Source organism: Taudactylus pleione, unplaced genomic scaffold, assembly GCF_031769625.1.
Source record: "Taudactylus pleione unplaced genomic scaffold, aTauple2 ptg000184l, whole genome shotgun sequence".
NCBI classification, from domain to species: domain Eukaryota; kingdom Metazoa; phylum Chordata; class Amphibia; order Anura; family Myobatrachidae; genus Taudactylus; species Taudactylus pleione.
In genome coordinates this window covers 5,802,987-5,824,013 of record NW_028284586.1, presented here as the reverse complement: position 1 = coordinate 5,824,013, position 21,027 = coordinate 5,802,987, and the positions used below count along the sequence as shown (strand labels likewise).

Here is a 21,027-nt window from a genome sequence, read left to right as displayed (position 1 = left end):
TCTCAATAACATCTATCTGGAGCGCTTGGGGGCTTTCTGTATAACAGGGTTTTCAGCTGCTTGTAACACCAAGTGTAACACACAGCACTTTTACAACGTACCGCTACCAACACTGCCGGTGATATTCCCCTTGGTGAGCATATCTACATATACTTAATCTAATCTATGGGGAATATCCAATTGCAGGCATAATTTTGAAAAACCCCACATCTGCAAGGTTTTTCCTATCCAAAAGGATGCGATTTAGATTTTGTCACGTGGCTCCCCTGACCAAGTCCAATTTTTCCTAAATTCATTATTTTCAGTAAAAATTGTCGGGACTTGCTTCAGGGCCCTTTGGACGCAACCCATAATGTCTAATTAAGCAATTGGAAGTTTCCAATTAGTGTAATTAATCAATAATACTCACCTTCTGCAGTGCAGTTTTCCTCCTCCACTTCCCCAACTGAAGCCTTCTGCCTCCATCTTCTCCAGCAACGCGAGTGTGACCCCCGGCCAGTGTGCGTCTCCCCTGTGTGTGTTTGTGAAGGGGTGCTGTCAGTGTCAGTGTGTGAGGGGTGCTGCAGGTGTCTGTGAGACTCCCTCTCAGTAGTGGGTATATGGGCGGCATGTGGAGTATGTGGCAGTTGGGAGCGGAGCACTGGTGAGAGTAAAGCTGGCCACACATCTAAAGATTATCTGTCCAACCAGCCAACTAGTTGATTGGTTGGAATGAAAACCTGGTAAGGTATGAAAGCAAATGACAATCAACAATTTGCTCCCAAATGCTGGAAAATGGACAAAAACTGTTGTTTGAACAAATTGTTTAGATCAAACATTTAACAAACTTGTCTGACCGACCATTTTCATCTGTTTTCAGGCATTAAGGAGCAAATTGCTGATCATCAGTTACTCCCATACATTACCAGATTTTCATTCCAACCAATCAACTAGTTGGCTGGTTGGACAGATAATCTTTAGATGTGTGGCCAGCGTAAGTAACCGCTGCTCCCCCCTTGCTGGATTTTGCCTGCAAAAAAAAACAAAAAAAAAAAACTCCTTTTTTTAATTGAATACCGCAGGTATCAGGAGCACGGTAAATCAAAATGGGGCGTGAGGTACCCAATTGAATATGCCCCTAAGAGTTTGTGAACATGCATGCATTGACATTTTTTCTTGTCTAAATGCCACACCCCGCAGCACAAAAAAAAAAAAAAAAAGTATCGGAAATGCTACAACCAGTCGTAAGTGCCTCACCTTTTCTGTAATCACGGCTGCGAGCAGGAAGTGGGCGAGCACTGAAGTAGAACACAAAGCAGACAATTGGGAGCATTTATATAGGAAAATACAGTATTTACATATTAACCTGAAACTTTTACAAAAGTGGAATATTAAACAGAATAAATATTAAATTTTTGATTAGAATTATTTAGTGTGATTATTTTATCGTATTTCTGGACAAAAAAAAGATCCTTTATGTACATGAATATCTATCTGGACAAATTTGGCTATGGTGATGTAAGCAAGAAGGTAACATTGCATCATCTGTAATAATGACCAGCAGTGTTCTCCCCAGGCTGTTTTATGCGGGTGCACCGCCCGGCCCACACCCGGCACTTTGGGAGCCTGTAAGTGCGGACAGTATCTGGGAGCTGTATAAAAAGGACAAAATTTTACAGACTTTGCAGCTTTTTCATAATCAAACGACTGGGCCTCTAATAAGAGGAGAATGAATATATAAAATGTTATATCAAGTTTAAATCATTATAAAGGTGAGGATTTAAAACATTTTATTATTGCGAAGGCCCCCACCTGGCTACTTCTTGATTCCACCCGGCTGGAAACATTATCTGGGGAGAACACTGACCAGTATATAATAATGCCAAACAAACAGAGCTGGGCATTGCTGTGAGTACAGCTCACAAGTAATAACATAATGTACTGTTTCTATGTCCAGAGCAGCACTACAGAGAAACCCTGCGGCTGGACAGTAAAAGCAGTGTTTAATAATGTGCTGGGAACCAGGTGCCCAGTATACACCAGGAGAGCTGGATTTTGCTCTCGGAGAGGAACACTGAATGAGGACACGCTTGAGTCGCCTGGACGCATTCCTATATTGCCATGACAACCAGAATTTGTAAGTAGCACTGGGCAGTGTTATCTTAATTGTTCTCTAATACAACCCAGAACTGGTCTCTAGATAAAGCTGTGCAGACACCACAGCTGAGTTGTGCAATAACCTGGGGCAAGGAAAATAAGCTATTCTGCCGATGATCTAAATACGAGGAAGACAAAATGTGTCTTGTGTATATATTGTAAGGAAGTTTCACGGATACCAACTGGTCATTCAGCCTGATCACCACACAACCAGATTAGGGACAAGCAAATTTTGCAAACTGGTAATTGAGACCTATGCATTCTGACTGACGACACCGTGGCTGCATTGTTTTGTGCTATAATGAATGCAGGTCCCCTTTATGTTACGCTAGTGCTGAGGTAATGCTATAAACAATGATGGGATCAGCAGGATATTTTTCAGAAAGAGGGTTTAAAAATCCTCCTCAGCATTTGTCTTGCTGCAAGCGCGGAATGTCGCAGTTTAGTATCACGGGTGTTTTGACAAATTGTGCCAAACTATTTTCTCTGAAATCCCCAGGCACGACGGAGAGGAAAGCTGGAAGACAAAGCAGACACTGTGCAGAATAGAAAATATTAGGCGGAGTTCTGTGTCTTACATAGCTTTGGTGGCCGGTAATCTTTCCAGTCTGCAGATTAAAGAGCTTCCTATTAATTCGCAGACACAAAGAAATTCATTATTATATGAAAAGCACTCCGTTCTTACTGCAATAAGAGATACAAACTCTGATATGCGACGCTGGGTAGTTTGAAGCCCTGAAGAACTTGGTGGACCTATACACACTGGAGCTATACATGATATATAGGGGCAGGTGGATAAAGTCACTATCTAAAGCAGGCATGTCGAACATGCAGCCCAATAACCAATTTCTGCGGCCCCAGAGTGTGGGCTCAAAAAAAAAAATTATATATATATATATGTAGCGGCCACACCCCTGACAGGCTGGCAATAGTGGTCTCTGAAGCGATCAAAAGCCTCTGATCGCTTCAGATGCCATCGTTCCCAGTGATGCAGTGCACGAGTGCCATCATGACGACACCCGCGAGGAGCGGAGCCTGCCGCTCTGCATCTAAGTAGATCCAGTCAGCGGCAGGAGATGCAGCGCAAGGATGACTTCATGACATCACCTGCGTCGAACGGAGCCTGCCCCTGCCGCTCTGGATCTAAGTAGATCCAGTCAGCGGCAGCGTCTACGAGGGACGGAGAGGACTGGAGCGGTGCCCAGCGGCCGTCATGAAGAAAGGTAAGTACTGCACAGACAGGTGAGTGGGGCGTGTTCTATACTGGGAGGGGGCACAGAATAAGGGGCATTACTGGGGGCTCTTCATAAGAGGCATTACTGGAGGCACTAAGCATTACTGGGGGCTCTTCATAAGAGGCATTACTGGGGGCTCTGCATAAAGGGGCACTACTAAGGGCATTACTGGGGGCTCTGCATAAAGGGGCATTACTGGGGGTCACACACACACACTCATACACACTGACATACCCACACTGCTGCAGGAGACCAGGCCTTGACACTGGAGGAAGAAGACAGAGCTGCAGAAGGTAAGTAAATAAGGACTAATTAAGCTAATTGGAACTTCCAATTGCTTAATTGTCCCAGAGCAAGTCCCGCTGATTTTTCCTAAAATTAACGATTTTAGGAAAAATCAGACTTGCTCTGGAGATGAGAGGAAAAAAACCTCCCGGCGTACAAAATAAAAAAAAAATCCTGCATCTGATTGATTAGCAAAAATCCCGCACCCGCGGGATTTTTGCTATGCTCGCCCCCAATTGAATATGCCCCATATAGTGATGATTCTTCTTGGCTGGTCCTCTTACCTGGTCAATCAATAGGAGCAGTGCTCTTTTTTTACACCATAGGTTTCCACACGCGCTCCTTAAGGAACCCAAACAGTTCAGGTTTTAGAGATATCCATGGTTGAGCACTGGTATTAAGTCACTCAAGCATGGATATCCTTACAACCTGGACTGTTATGGTGCGTACACACGTAGTGATTTAAATGATCGTTTACGATATCATTCATTTAAATGGTCCCTAACAATTTACCATCGACCAGCGATGCACGGCCACGTGTGGACGATAGCGATATTGTCCGTGCATGCTGGTCAACTTGCTTGATAACGAGCAGGCTACTATAGCTATAGTCGGTAAGTATGTGGTGTGCTGGATGATTGATAATGGTCATCCAGCACACCAGGGAGAGTGCATGACGATCAGCCAGCAATATCGCATCGCTGGCTGATCACTACGTGTATGCGCACCATAAGGGTGCCTTGAGGACCACATTTGGGAACCTCTGCTCTATGCGATTTAATTAATTTGCTTAAGTGGAACCAATAAAAATCGATTTCTCTATTTAGGTTAGCTCATTAGGTAATTTTAGTGTTAAATAACTGGACGCAATCATCTAATCAGAATCTATAGCACTGCAAATCAGGAAATATTGCTTAACCAGCTGACGGAAGCTATAACAGACTGACTCGTAATCTAGTCCCTGAGAGGGCTTGGATCTGCCCAATGTGTTCACTTAAGGAAGGCGGTCAGTTTGGACAAAGCGAAGGCTAAACAATGTTTAGGTCACGCAACCGAGTCAGCCACTATAAGAGAAACGGAAATGTAATTATCTATACATTAGAACAGTGTTTCCCAAACTCAATTCTTCAGGGAGCACTAGCAGTGCATGGTTTCCATTTTTCCTAGTTGGTGCACAGGTGTATTCATTACTCACCATCCACAGGTGGAGCTAATTCAGGGGTTCCCAACCATGGTCCTCAAGGCACACTAATAACTACAGGGTCGCACCCGGGACTTTGTCCACGGTTCCATCCCGGGTGCGACCTGGCTCAGACTCCTTTCAGGCTGGTGTCATCAGCCCGGCTTATTGCCGAGTCGATTATGTCACCGCCATCATGTGGTGAGCAGGTGCTTGGAGACGAGATCATCTTCAAGCACTGGCTCTTCCTATGCAGTGAACGGGACCCGGGTTGCCCATTCACACTGCATCGCGAGCCGGGTTTAACAGGCATTCAACCCTTCTCGTGACCAGGGTTGAAATGCCGGCTTATTTCAATCTGGCCCTTTCAGACAGCACAGTAACCTGGGTTGCTGCGCGTTCATGTGCAATAATCCGGGTTATTGTTGCAAGTGTGAAAGGGGTATAATAGTCCAGGTTTTAAGAATAGCCATACTAGAGCACAGGTGTCTTAATTAGTACCTCAGTTATTTTGATTTAACCATCTGTGCTCAAGCATGGATATCACTAAAACCTAGACTGTTTCTGTGCCTTGAGGACAGAGCTTGGGAAACAGTGGACTAATTATTTAACTTGCAATTCTGTTAGGGAACCTGGAAAACATGCAGTTAGCACTCCCTGAGGAATGAGGTTGGGAAACACTGCACTAGAAAATGGTGTCATTTAACATCCAAACAGAACACACAATGGTGCAGAAGAGAGACTTAAGCTGGCCACACACTAGAACAGTGTTGGCTAACCTTGACACTCCAGCTGTTGTGGAACTATATATCCCAGCATGCCCTGCCAGTTTTAGCATGCCCTAATAGCAAAACTGTAGCAGTGCATGCTGGGTTATGTAGTTCCATAACAGCTGGAGTGTCAAGGTTAGCCAACACTGCACTAGAACAACTTGCATCCAACTAGCTGATTGGTTGGAATGAAAATCTGGTAACGTTTGGGAGTAAATGAAAATGGTCGTTCAGACAAGTTTGTTAAATGTTTGATCTAAACAATTTGTGCAAACAACAGTTTTTGTCCATTTGTGTGTGCTGCTTTCTGTGAATGAAAATAAACTGCTTTAGCGTCCCTGCAGGGCTGAGACCAGGTGTGCCTCTTTATGGAACACTTTTAGTGAGGGTGGGTTTTTTTTACGGGGGGGCAGAGAGCTTTATCTGAAATTCAGGAAGTTTGTAGCATTTGTGTACGGTTTTCTTAAGCCATGTACTATTTTAAGCAATTGTATACAGTGATCCGTCTATTTAGTAATCCTTGTTCAGAATGTTTTCCAAAAGTTCTTTGCGTCAGGACTTTGTTGCATATAATTTATTGCAAGACTGGTAAAAATGCGGATTGCTAGGGTGACGTAAAGCTGGCCACACATCTAAAGATTATCTGTCCAACCAGCCAACTAGTTGATTGTCATTTGCTTTCATACCTTACCAGATTTTCATTCCAACCAATCAACTAGTTGGCTGGTTGGACAGAATCTTTAGATGTGTGGCCAGCTTTACTGAGTTTCTGAGATAGGCCGGCCTTTCTAAACTGTAGTCCTCTGACAGGGAGAGCCTTGCTTCTCCAATCATAGCAGATGAAATCTCAGTACATAGTAAACAATTACCATATGGCAAAACACCTGACCCTGATGGCTTCACAGCCTCTTATTACAAGTTGCTTTCCTTAAATATTACATTTTTCTACTCTCCTGGCGGGGAACCCAGCATCCCTTGGTTTTAAATCAGGCTCGTATGATTGTCCTTTCCAAGCCTGACAGGGGATCCCACTCTGGTCACCTCAAATAGCCCAATATCTTTATTAAACCAGGATTTAAAATACTTTTAGAAAATTATGGCCCAACTCCTTCAGGTACTACTCCCGTAGTTACTTCACCCAGCCCAGACTGTCCATAATGTACATACTCTTTTGGTGGCAATGCTCAGGACGCATGAGATTAAAAGAAAGGCCATTTGGTGGTAAACTGTGATGCAGATTAAGCTTATAACAGGGTGTCTTGGCCCCATTTACTTAGAGTCTTTCACCACCAGCTTTTTGGCCCTGAATGGATTCCATATCTTTAAATAAGCTATATTATCGGGGAGCACCAAGCTCAAATTGTTACAAATGTGGAGAACAGGAGGCAAACATAAACCATTGCTTATGGAACTGTCCACAGGTGCAAATGCTACTGAGAGATCTTTAATATCATATTAATACCAGTTTTAACGGGAGGTAGTTGAAATCCCGGCTGTTGGGATGCCGCCGCCGGGATCCTGACACCAGTCAGAATACTGGCGCCAGAATCCTGATGGTAAGTAGTGGGGTTAGGGGGTAGTCCCTAGGGGGGACAGAGGGTTAGGATACTCACCTACAAGTGTCTGTATCCGAACCTTGTCAGGATGCCGGCGTCGGGATTCTGACCTCCAGCATCCCGAGCGCCAACAGTCCGTACGCAAACTCTTAACATCCCCTTTCATGTTACAAAATCCAGGGCTTTTTGGGATATACCTTATGAGCACCTTGCGACCCAACTCCAAGGGTCAATAATTACTATTAGCGAAGTTAGCAGCAACTAAGAAAACTATGTATCTCACAGTGGATAGCACAGGATCCTCCCCCATTAATATTAGTACATCCTAGGAGCTCATTCCTTTTCATGATGGATTGAGTGAAAACATCCATCCGTAAAGAGCGCATGGTAGATAAATTCTTTAATATCTGGTTGCCCTATGTACATACCCTATACACCACTGTTAAAGAACATCAACATTAATGTTTTCAGCTTACCTCATGGTATAATTTGCATTGTGCCTCTGGCTTCTTTATCCCCTCTCAAGTGTGAACATGGTTGTATTTGCCTCGGTCTGTGTGGGACACTTTAAGGTTTTAACTAATGTCCTGAGTTATTATACACTGAGAGGGCTCGGAGCCCACCCATTTATTCCCAGCCACTATCAGAGGTGATGAACTACCTTAGTACCAATAAAGTATAATGTGTTATAGTTTGGTTATGTTAAATCATGCTTCATCTGCACCATGAATACATTTTGTACTGAACTTTGTATTTGTTTTTAATGTGTTTCTATTCTATTGCAATGCAAGTGTGTGCACATTCAAACCCTTCAATAAAATAGATTCAAAAGTAAAAAAAAAAAAAAAAAAAAAAAAAAAAAATCGGTTGTGTTCATTTTAGCTGTTATATTCAGACTACACTATGTCGTTCAATGCAGGCACCCTCCCTCATCCCCAAACATGCTCAATCTCTCGTTATTGGCATGTTGGCCTGCATGTTCAGGCGATTAATGATGTCGAAAACGAGCGCACATAGCTGGTAGTTTTCGACATTTTAATGCACGATTTCTGAACGATTAAAACTAAAACTATGCCATTATCATTCAATTGCTAATTTTAATCGCCTAGTGGATGTGCACCTTTAGAGCATGATTTTCCCCCATTGTATGTGTGCGTTTTGGGAACTCTCTTGTCAAACAGCCAAAACAGATTGTGATGAATGCTTAATTTACATTATGTCAGATTACTATCAATGTGTTGCTCAGCATCAATATTGTGCTTCAACTGGCACATGCTCAGCTGCCAAACAAATATACTTTATTCATATGCCAGATTAAAATTTTTCTAAAGATCAGCGTGATGCAGGCCATATTAAAACAAAAGAAATAAAATGCAGGATATGATTTAACATTGCATTATTCCGTTTATTAGAAAACCTGCTTTCGACAACAGAGATTTTCCTTCCACTAGTCTATACACATTATTCAGCCATGTACCTTCTGTTTTCAGGAAGCCAGTCTAAGAATTACCCCTGGCCTTTTTTCGTAAAGCATAATTAGATTCCCAATGATAAATCTTAGTTATATCACTGGATAGATAAACGTAATGCTTTGTGTGATCCTCAAGGGAAGTCTTGTAAAAGCCATGTTCATGTACGATATTCAAGCAATCGCTCAGGTCCCCCAGAAAAAGGAGCAAAACAAGTGGAAAAAGAAATGCAAGCCAAGCTAAATAACGGTGCTGGCTAGATCGATCCTATTACATGTATCAGGAGCTTTATTCCTTAGTATGTTAAACACTATCTGTATTTCCTAATTGCTATTTTACAGGGTATTTTTTTTTTTCATTTGATCAAGGCTGCACAGTGAACAGTTGTAATGGAATGAAATGGAGATCCCTTTCCTGCAGTATAAAAATATGATGGAGAAAGGCAGAGGCATAGCCCGAGCTTTGAAAGTCCCATAGCAACATTCGGACAGGGCACCCCCATCCTAATGCTTCTTAGAAACACCTCTGCAGCAGCTGTTCATTTTATGCCCTATAGTATTGTTATGGTTATGCCCCTTAGTGGTGGCCTAGTTCGTTGTATGCCCCATAGTATTGCCCTAGTTCATGATATGCCACATTGTAGAACTGCCAGTACACATTATGCCAAAGTGCCCCCAAATCACATTATACCATACAGTGTCCCCAGTACATATGTCACACTGAAGTGTCATCAGTTCATAATGCCACATTGTAGTGCCTCCACTTCCTATTATGCCACATTGTAGTGCCTCCACTTCCTATTATGCCACATTGTAGTAGCCCCAGTTCGCTTTTTACCAGCATTATATATGTACATCCCGCAAGAGACAATCTAGCCTCTGTAGCATTGTGTATCTCTCAGTTATATAGATCAATCATTTTTGAGGGTTTATAAAGCTCAAATGTAACCATGAATTTGTGTTCCCGCGCTGCGCCCTTATGGCGGCGCCCTGCTGAAACAGCCTGTCCTCACAGGCCAGTATCCTTCGGGTGGAAAAAGTTGTGATTTAGCAATCACAACTAGTGAATATCTATTCGCAGTGAGGGGAGAGCTTGGGGACAGCCCAGCATCTCTGTATGTGCTTGGTATGCCACTAGAACGACGAACAAGGGGTGTGACATGAACAATTGACGGAACAATTCAATTGTTGCTCTGTTCGTGCACAAACAGCCGCTGGCACTTCAGCTCGTCGGCGAGCAGAAATGTGTGAAAAGTCTATGGTTTGGGTGCCCTAACCTGGACTTGATGGGTTTAGCCGTTTTACGCAGCTATATCCGGCCTAATTTGGTACAAGCGGGATAATTAGTGGGCACCAACAAACAATTGAACTGCAACAGTGGGCGCCATTAATGTCACATGCAGTTTTTCTATAGGCAGAAAGTCATTCCACTGATCTTTATCCTTTATTAAATGCAATGAATGGGGCAAGCAGCATTTGGAAAACTGTGAAACACTAATGCGTCGTAACTAGAAGGCAAGTTAAAACGTGAGTGGGTGTGCTGTCACTGGAAATGATGGCTTCCATTGTCAGATCTATTTGCATGCATTGTACTAGTGCTTCAAAAAACAAAGCAAAAACACACCAATTAACACGGAATTTCAACACTAGAGCATATAAGACCATACACTGCTGTTTATGTGGGAGATGATCAAGCCTTGGAGAGAATAAAGTAGAGACGTTGAAGATAGCAATCAATTAGCTTCTGTCCTTTATCTAGAACAGTCTATGAAGTGACAGTTACGGGGTGATTCAATAGTGGCCGGGAATCATCCTCTTAGAAGCCGATTGGTTGCTTTGGACAACTTCTCCACTGTATCACTCTCCAAGGCTTGATACATTTCCCCTATAGTGAGGGAGCACTTCTTGCATATGTGAAATTCGATTCAAAATAAAAAATACAAACCCTGTATAGACCAATTGTACTAGAGCTGATGTGGAGTGGACTCTATGCCTGATTGGCTAGCATAATTTGCGTATATTTGCACTGTGCATGCTCGGAATATTGCCACACTCAGTCATACGCATTTTGATCACATCTACACCTACACTTAGAAGAGGCGGAAAGGGGGTGTGAAGGTGCTTTCTTACTTGGGCAAAGTTTAGGCAGGCATGTCCGCAAAGACCGGCCTACGCAGATAAGTGAATATACACCATTAGGAGGTATATCTTTTGCAGATTCAAGTACACACTGATGATGATGGCTATCACATATGCTGCCAATGCAGAGATGGACGCATCATGAGATGCACACAACTCTGCATGTGTTGGAATATACATCATATTTTCAGTGCTCATGCCTAACGAGTATTATATATCAATTTTAATTCTGCATCTAATCCACTGCATTCTATCATAAATAAATCAGACAATATTATTTTATATACATTACAAATAGAAAGTAATTCAAGCGTAGTAAAAGCCACCAGTGTTAGACAGATGTTAATGGAAGCACTGCTGCAAGGATGGACAGTATGATGTATGATTTAGGAGCCAGACAAGGCCAAGTGCCAAATTGTTTTATAATGGTAAAAAATTGTTATGTTTTAAATAACAAAGGAAGCAGAAAGTTAGGTGATGGGAATGAGAATCTTTGTGCAATTAAGCAATGAAAAGAGACAATGCAGGAAGCAGACTGACCGCAGGCCATTGATGTGATATCACAGCACCATCCACAGCCTAAAAAAAAAAAGCAAGCTTACAGATGTGTCCTCATACACGTAGCCTATTTGTGCCGCATAGTGTGACTTAGACACCCAGCCATGGGTAGCCATTCCCGGACTTTCAGACTTATTTTTGAATTTAGCAACTTTGTCTAATCGTTGCTGCACCCAAAGTTGTTTATAGTATCCTGGGCACTTAAGATTAGTATTATGTCACAAGGAAGTTGGCATTAAGTCACAGATTAAGAGCAACGCTGCGTTGCACAATTCACTCATATCGGCCCTCTGTCTTTTGCCTTTTTACCCAGGTTAGTGTTGGAGAGCACACAGCTATAGTGTTGGAGAGCACACAGCTACTGCATGCAATATCAGTGTCCAGGGTATCTGTGCACTGTACTTTTGTCACATTAGCGAATTGGATGCAAAAATCAGGACAAAACTGTGTGGCTGGATACATGACGCAGCTTAGGGGCAAAGTCCGTAGGACACCAAACGGGGCAATTTGGCATGATTTAAGGATAGGTGTGGACACATCTCTGTATTAGCAACTAAAAGGTTTTCATACCAATTTTATTTACCAATTAGAAGTGAATTGATAAGATAAATAGTGGTTCAGTATACGAAATTGCTGCATCCACTTAACAGAAATCAGGTACACTTTAGTGCAACAAAACATAAGTGAACGCAACTAGTTAAACTGCATGGACAAAATGCAGACACCAGCAAATTATGCCCATGTATGCGCTTGGTGAAAATCTCCTACCAAAAACATAGGAATTAAAATGGAGTTGGTTCCCCCAATTGCATCCAACACTCTCTTGGCAATGCTTTCCTCTAGATTTTGGGACATGGCTGCAGAGGTTCACATCCATTCAGTCACAAGAGCATTAGTGAGGTTGGGCAGAAATGGCATTGCTCCCTGGGATGTAGTCAGCATTCCAGCGTGTGGGATTCTGACCAGCGGCATCCTGACCGCCTGGGATCTCATTCCCAACCCGGCTCTCCATAGGCGTTTCAATCATCCCAAAAGGTCAGTGCTCTGTGCAAGCCAGTCAAGATCTTTCATACTAAACCATTGTTTGATAGGCCTCTTTCTGCATGGGAGCATTGTCACGTGTAAACTGTTGCAACAAATTTGGAAGCGCACAATTCTGTAGAATGTCATTGTATGCTGTAGTACGGTATTACAATTACTCTTCACTGGAATAGAGGGGCCCAGGCCAAACAATAGGGCATATTTGCCCTTCAGACTGCCAGATGATTAAAGTATTGTGTACTGAATCAGTCCTTGTGCCGAAGTTGTTTCTAGTATGGAACTTAGTAGTGAGGATTGCCACCAAACACAATTTTTATGCACTACACACTTTAGTACTTAGCAGCTGAGCTTTACAGATTAGCTATTGTTGCTCTCATTTCACAATACCACTTACAGGGAAGACATTGTTAATGTTAATATTTGACAATGGAGTCAGCATTACTGTATGCTTGATTTTATGCTCCGGTTAGCAATGGGTGTAGCTAAAAAGGCCAAACACAATTTAGAAGAGGTGTCCACATACATTTGGCTACATAGCGTAATAGCCCTTCAACAGGTACAAGAGACATTGCATAAAAAAAATAATTATTGCATGACAAAGAAATGGCTTGGTGTGACACCTGACCCCATAATCTAACTAAATGCACTGTACATGCCAATCATAGGATGAAAAACCTATGTCCAACCTGGCTACACGTGAATGATGATCAGATAAATCTGGCCACTTCAGAGTTAGGGCTGAACACCGAGGTCATGGTGCACAATCAATGGATTAGAACAAACGGGTGTGATATACAAGGTCAACATTCATGTCAGCATGGCCAAAATGTCGACAGTAATGTGGACACTGATGAAAGGTTAACATTAGAGTGTCGACAGACCATCCCTGGTGGTCTAGCGGCGTCTCCAGCGGTGTCCTGTGGGTCCCGGCAGTCACATGTGGAGCAGTTGCTGTGCAGACCTGATAGAGCAGCGGTTCCGGTAAGTATTCTTCCTCTAACCCCCTACTCCCCTTATAGTGCCTAACATCCACCTAGTGCCAAACCCTCCCCATCCTGCAGCCTAACCTCCACCTAGTGCCTATCCCTAGTGTTGACATCTGATATCCTCAGTATGTCAACATTTCAACGTCATAACTATCAACTTTAAAATTGTCGACACTGTGAATGTGGACCTTATGACTGCATCCCAGAACAAAGACCATGATACACACAAGCAATTACTTTTTCAATTACTGGAAAGCGTGAAGGCCAATAGTCCAGTTAGTTTATGGTAAAATGTTCTAAACCGAATACAATGGCTCAAACTTAATAAATAATTATCGTCATGTTTGTGTCAAACTGTAGCGAGGAAGAATGTAATAACGGTCCAGCTTTTTAAAACTGAATTGTCATGATAGACAAGTTTTGTGCATACGCAAACTACAACTATAAAAGAGACTTTAAATAAAATAACCAAAATGCATAAATTTAACTGCTAATAAGCATAGGGAGTAAAAAAGGAAATCGCAACAAAACAATTAACATTTTTATGCCATGTCTTTAAACTCAAGATGTTTGCTCATAAATTATCAGTGGAGACAACTAATATATATTAGTAAAAGCATTCCCGCTAGGCTGTTCTAGCAGAGCGCTACGCCTTGCACGATTTCAAAAGGGCAGAATGCACCTTCCGCCTTTTGGCAGAGCCCTGCGGGTGGGGAAAAACTACGGTGTAACGATCACTGCCAGTGCTTAGATGCCAGGCGCAAGAGTAATGAAGAGGGGGCACATCAAGACACGCCCCCTTTTCTTGTGGCCACGCTCCCTTTTCGGGCATGCGCGCCCTGAAGCCCTTTCTCTAGGTCCTAGAGTGAACAGTAAGGTAATATGTTACAATAATCCACCAGCTGTTATTACAGTTGCTGGATATGAAGTTCCAGGAAAGAAACTAGATTTGACACTAACAAAACAACATTATACAAAATCAATTCTCTTTCTTTGGTTACAAGTAAAGGGAAAAAAGAAAAGAGAAGAGCATTTTAATGAGCTCAGGTAATGGGTATAGGGAATATTGATGCAGCCACTTTGTAGTCATGCACAAACATACAGATTCTAAATGCGTATTCTTGCCACATACAGTATGTTATACATTAGTGGGCTATTTGACAGATCATCACGACAGCTCCCAATCAAGAAAATCTTAGAAAAGATAAACTTGTATTATAAAAAGTATAACACTACAAAGTATAGTATAAATGATTGTAATATGGGGTTTTACTTTAAATACGTTCCCATTGATGCTTTGCTCCATATTGTAGTTAATTACAAGGATACTACCTATTTTTCGCTTCAGGCAGCAATGCATAAAAAGTGTATTTTTCTTTTAACCATTTTTAATGGCAAGGTCGCATAGGTTGCGAATGCAACCAGATGGGTTTTCACTGACAGCCGCATCGATGTGACCGTATTGTACTCCTCCGTCCCCCGGCGTTTTAAATAGAAATCGGTTCTGCACAACTGCAGAACGGATTTCCTCCTGTGCTCCGGCACCCGGCAGTGATGTCGCGGTCTCTGACCACCAATATCACTACTGATCTTGCATCCCAGAAAGCTGTGCAATCGATATGTGGGCACATGCGCTGGATCATAAAGTTAAATTGCAAACAATGGGCACGATTCAATTAAACGCAAAGTGAATAGCGCCAGGAATGAGCTCCTGAAACTACTCAATGCTGCGTGAAGTTAGGTCGGAGAAGGCTAGTTCTCGCACCTTAAAGAGGGTGTTTAGGCGTGAGTACGGGCATTCTCCGAATAAACTTCACGCAACAATGCTGTTTTCCCGGCGCTAAGGGCAGAAAACACCATCTCGCCTGGAATTTTGTCGGATTTCTGCTCGCATCCCCGGACGGATGCGAGAAGAAATCCTTAGTCGGGCTTAGCAGCGCAAATGAATTGGATAGCTCCGGGAGCTGATTCCTGGTGCTATTCACTTCGCGTTGAATGGAATCATGCCTGATGAGGTACAGCGGTTGGGCATAATAGGTTGACATTCATCATGGTAGACAGTAATGAAATGTCGACACATCAACCCTGGTGGCCCAATGGTGACCTACCTGCTCCTGAAGGCTGCAGTGGTATCTTCTGGGCCCCAGCGGTCATGTGACTGACTTCTGGGTCAGACCACTGATCCTACGGTGCTCGGGAGAGTATTTCTCCTCTAACCTCACCTCTAGTTCCTAACCCTAAACTCACCCCACGCCCAGCAATGTAACCCTAATATGATTTTATCTGTTGACATTCTGATAATGTCAGCACATTGCCTGTTGACATTTTAAGAATGTCGACATTGTGGTGCTAACATTATCATGGTCGACCTTTAGACTTCATTCCCAGAACCATTCCCATCTGAGCACTGTATATCGATGCATACATTCCTGAGTTTATAAGGGGGTTGGTGAGGGTATCTATTGAGATGCAGAGTTTATTACCATGGGGGAAGGGGTTAATTCTTTGATGGGGACCTATGGACACTGGGGGAGAGGGGGGGGGTGTAGAATATCACTGGGAGATCTGTGGTCACTGGAGAATGGGGTTAGTAATGTTACATAGGAGACATTTGGACACTGCGGGTGCTAGACATCCCAAGGCATTTCTTTTTCATTAAAACATTTCAGTAAACTTTTAAAAATGTTATTGAGATATATATTTTTTATTTATGTTGTTTTTGGAAAAAAAATACTATCCGTTAAATCCTACTAAAACATTTTCAGTCTGCATCAGGCTACACTTTAGATAATGAACCAGATTCTCACGCAGATAAATGGATTGGTATATAGTTAGATATCAATAGTATACCTGACAATTTATTTCTCTAAAACATGAACTACAGCCTGTACTATTTTCATATTGGAATATAACACTAAAGTTAAGACTATACATTACTACATGGTGCTAGTAAGAAGAGTCTGACTTTCTTTACATAATACAGGGACGCATTCTATTACACAGAGATATCACATATTGTATCCGAGAAATCCATATATTTTATGCGAAACAATCCAAAGATATGAAAATTTAACATAATTACAAAATACACCCTTTGATATCAAAATATAAAAAAGGCACTGTCATATGGCCCAAAAGCATAAGTATCCAAAGAGGACACAAGCAAAGGATAAGGCACTTACACTCTGCTCAGCTATGTCCAATACATACACACTTTTTGGGAGATGTATTATTAGGGCACATATCGTTCCGTTAAAGCAGCTACTACGTCCCTGCTTACAGAAACGAAGCAACAAGCAATAATGCCGAGATGTATTAACACTAGAGTGAATGAGAGAAGAAAAACCCTCTAGCGACCATGTAGTGCTCTATGGGGGCGATTGAATCATCCAGTATGTCATGTCTCCTGGTTGCCCCAGTGCATTCACAATATCTCATTCAGGGACAGAGGGCTCATTGTAAGGATGCGCCCAGTCAGGCACCACTGGAGCCCATTACACAAACTGGGATATAACTGTATAGCACGGCAACATCTTTACAAGTATGCAAAGAAAGTAAAGGAAAATTAATTTCCTAAAGTAACAGTTTTAATACATGTTGAAGATCAATAAAAAAAAGTGTTAAACTGCGCTGAATCTAGCACATTTGAAACTTATCACCTTATGATACATCTCCCCATTTGTGCCAAGTTCGGTAAATGGTTTAGAAGCTAAACTAAGTACACGTGATTGTTGTTCTGTTATATCAATATACATTTAATAACAATGCTCCTCAAAAAAATTCTCTTACTCAGCACAAGCGTCCTTTCAAACTGGCTCTCTGTAAACACCAACGCAATTAAAAAAGTCGCAAGATAATTAAACCATACACAGGACCACACCACTCTAAGGTAAATGGGCAAAAAAAATGGTGATGAAAGCATGGGGCAACTCTACTTGAGGGCCACGATGGGAATTTACATACTCTCAATGATGCTAATCAAGCTCAGCGTCCACTGCCCCATTTCCACCACAAATTCACTTCACGCGTCTTTCAGCCTCATCTCCACCACTTGCTTCATGGATAATTGTCAACTATTTAAAATAACTTCCAGTTACAAATGGTGCTGAGCAAGTGTACCACTTCATATGCAATATTGCTTGATAACAGTAACTGAAGTACATACACACCGCAAGTAAGTACTTATGGTACCTAAGGATTCGCAGATTATGGTCACATCCCCATAGGGCTGCTTACAAAAATCCATTAGTCCAGGGTGAGACCGTCCCATGAGGGGGGTGAGTTGCGGTGCAGTTGGCGGCGTTCCCAAGCCGTTACAATGGCAATTCGCTTCACTAGGGTCTAATTGAATTGACCCATAATCTTTTTCCGCCAAACACACATTGTCACTGGGGGTCATTGTTTAAACCCCTACACATATCGTCATTTGGGGTCATCTACCCCCATATACAATTTTCTGTCTCTTATACATCCGTTATTCTCAAAACAAAAAAAATCCACTCCCTCTATGTACCGTCTCTTCACTTCCTCCCACCCATATATACACACACACTATCTCCTCCACCCCCATATATACCATCCACCTCCCCAATATATACCATATCCTCCCCCCTCTCCCATATACACATCTCCTCACTTCCTCCCCTCATATATATCACCTCCTCACCCTACATATACCATCTCCTTCCTAACATATATACACAATCGCCTTCACCTCCATATATACCATCTCTTCCACCCCCATATATTCCATCTCCTCAGACCACATAGATTATCTCCTCCACCCTCCCCCCCATATACACATCCTCCCCTAATATATATCATCTCCTCACCCTACATATACCATCTCCTTCACCTCCATATATACCATCTCTTCCCCCATATATACACATCTCACACCACAAATATAATCTCCCCCACCCCCATATATACCATCTTCTCCCCCTCCCCCCACATAAACCATCTCTTCAAACACCCCCCCCCCCCCCAATTAATACCATACCTTCACCTCCTCCCCCCATACAGACCCGTCTACTCACACCACGCAGTCCAAAAGGCGTGCGGTCATACCTCCCGCCTCAGCCGGTGCCCCATGCCCACTACTCACCCGCAGACTCCCCGGTGTTTATCCAGTCCGGATTGGCAATGCTGGCGATAGCAAAGATATCCGCGGCCAGAAACAGACATCCTGAAATGATGGTCAGTTTATCCATATCTTTCCCCCCCGCCGTCGCTGGGCCTCCCGGGGCCCGCTCCCCTCTCAGACGGAGGGGGGAGATCCCTCCGCATACAACACGATCCCAGCGCTGGGACCGGGCCGAATACTGCCCCGGAACTCAAGTCTCCTCTCCCGAAGGACTCCCGGAAGTAAACAGCGCGCTGTCCCTCCCCGGACGCTGATGTTCCGCCCACACCTTGTTACTACGGAAGCTGGCAAGAGCCATGTGCACCTAGCAACAAGGACCGGGGCGCCGTGCTCTCTCTCTCATCAGCCTTCTGTGTTTCCCTCCACAGTTATAGCTGCATATGTGCATGTACTTCCCCGCCCCAAGTGCGCTCAGCTCCTTCCTCGTTATCTTCATAGGGACCGGTCGGTGTATATAGCTGCACCAACCTCTATGGGCTCCTATGTGTACTGTACTGTGTGCTATTATTACATGTCTGATGGCACTGTTTGTAGTTGATGTAGATTTATCACTGACACCGTCACGTGAATACATAGAGCCACAATAAATGTCATTATGGTCTGTAGCTGTGGATCTTCCCGGAAAGCTCATTGAGATTTTATCTGACAGGCACATTTCTTATTCAGTTAAGGTACATGTATAATAATAATTTTATTTATATAGCGATTGTCTCCCGTAGGACTCAAAGGCCCTCATTCAGAGCCGCTCGTTAGCGGCAGTACGCTCGTTCCGAGCGATGTTTGCACATCTGCGCATGCGTACGGTTTTTAGTACGCATGCGCGAACCAGTCAGTGCGGCCGAAAATCGTTTGTACGCTATATAGCGAGTGCCTGCTATTTTGAGTGACAGAATGAGGCGTATGTGGGTGGTAACAGGGGAAGGTGCTTGAAAATGGGGAGTGGAGATCCGAACGCAGGCGTGCTTAAAGGTCAAAACGGGCGTTTTATGGGTGTGCATAATTAATACAGCAGCGTCATTGACCACGTCACTGGGTTATTTTATAGCCAGAACTGCTCGCAAATTTGTGGTAGCAAACACCAACCACAAGAATAGCGAGCAGTTCATACGCTGGTCGATGTACTCGATTAATCTAATAAATAGCGGACATGACGTATGGTGCGATCGGCCAGGGGGCGTTTTTAACAAATAAACGAGCGTATGTTTTGCTCGTTCGTTCAGACTTAGAGGTGTGAACAGACTGCAATGTGCGTACGGATCATTTGAATAGCCACCCCTTGTTTTTAAACGAACGACCGCAAATAGCGAACGGCTCTGAATGAGGGCCAAAGTCGCTTTACAGACATTAGAAAACATGGTACATTGTATAAGGATTTGGTATTGCAGAAAACCACACGGACATAATTAAAAACAACCAAAACCTAGAGAGCACAATAAGCATATTGCAGGGTTGGTGCAGACATTTTGGAAAATAATTTCCATGGGTTATATATTCCACCCACGAAAGGTACCAGATGAGGCATCCGTCTTGGGTGCACTATGTAGGATTACCCTGGGTGGAATAGGTTACGCCTAGAAGAGATGACACAAAATGGGTGGTTGCAGCGTTATGACACTAAGAGTATGGTCCCACCCAGGGCTTAAAGCAGGGTTGCCTACCCTCCCAATTTGGTCGGGAGCCTCCTGATAATCGGGTGCAGCTCCCGGCTCCCCGGAAAGGTAGGCAAGCCTCCAGGAGGCCGCCGACCCCCCCGCAATTTACTGTTAACCCACGCTGTGAGGTCAGCCAGTGACGCATTTCGCTCTGAATCGCGTCATTTTGGCCCCACTCCCTACTTCACAATGCCTGTATTACTGGCATTGTGTAGCGGGGGCGGGGCCAAAATAACACGATCGTGTGACCCCGCCCCTGTGATGCCTCCAAACGTCAGGCACCAGTTAGGACACGCACCCTTTTCCGGCCATGCCCCCGCTACCCTGCTGATCTGGCTGCTCCCTCCCAGAAGGAGCAGCCACAAAGTCGGCAACTATGTCTTAAAGTAATCCTGGAGAGGTGGTGGAACCCATCTCCCCCCCCCCGCCACGTTAGTCTGACAGGCTAAAACAAGTGTGAAAACTATTCTTTACACACATACACGGTTGTGTATAGGAAACGGTAAAGTGAATGGCTGGGGGCCGTCTAGGCAACCCCTATGTATTGCCTTGATTCTTTCCTTACCTACTATATATGCTGGTTTCTCTGAAGAAACCGAACCTCCTTTGGCAGACAGTGTGTGGCTCTCTGTCTGTGGGAGTTCTGTGCAGGGACTTGGAGGAGGTGGAACTAGTTCCACCTACCATTAGAGGTGACGGAACTCAGTTCCACCCCGTTCCTGCCCACTTTAACCCCTGGTCCCACCATAATCGTCAGGTCCATGTATTTTTCATCCCATCCATGAGTGTACCAGGTGAGGCAGCGATGTTGGGGCACTACGAAGGTTACACTTTGGCAGATAAGTTATTCAAGGGCCAAAGGCATATGGGAAGAC

The 21,027-nt window shown here is 43.5% G+C and overlaps 1 protein-coding gene across 1 annotated transcript in view; it reads right to left on the bottom strand.

The window, feature by feature from the left end:
• Positions 1 to 18,739, bottom strand: part of MOSMO (modulator of smoothened) — a 31,165-nt gene extending 12,426 nt beyond the window's left edge. The window contains exon 1 of the mRNA XM_088476213.1: positions 18,462 to 18,739. Coding sequence (XP_088332339.1) covers positions 18,462 to 18,567 — 106 coding nt within the window. The 5' untranslated portion in view covers positions 18,568 to 18,739. The remainder of the gene's footprint in view (positions 1 to 18,461) is intronic.
• Between the last annotated feature and the right edge of the window lie 2,288 nt (positions 18,740 to 21,027).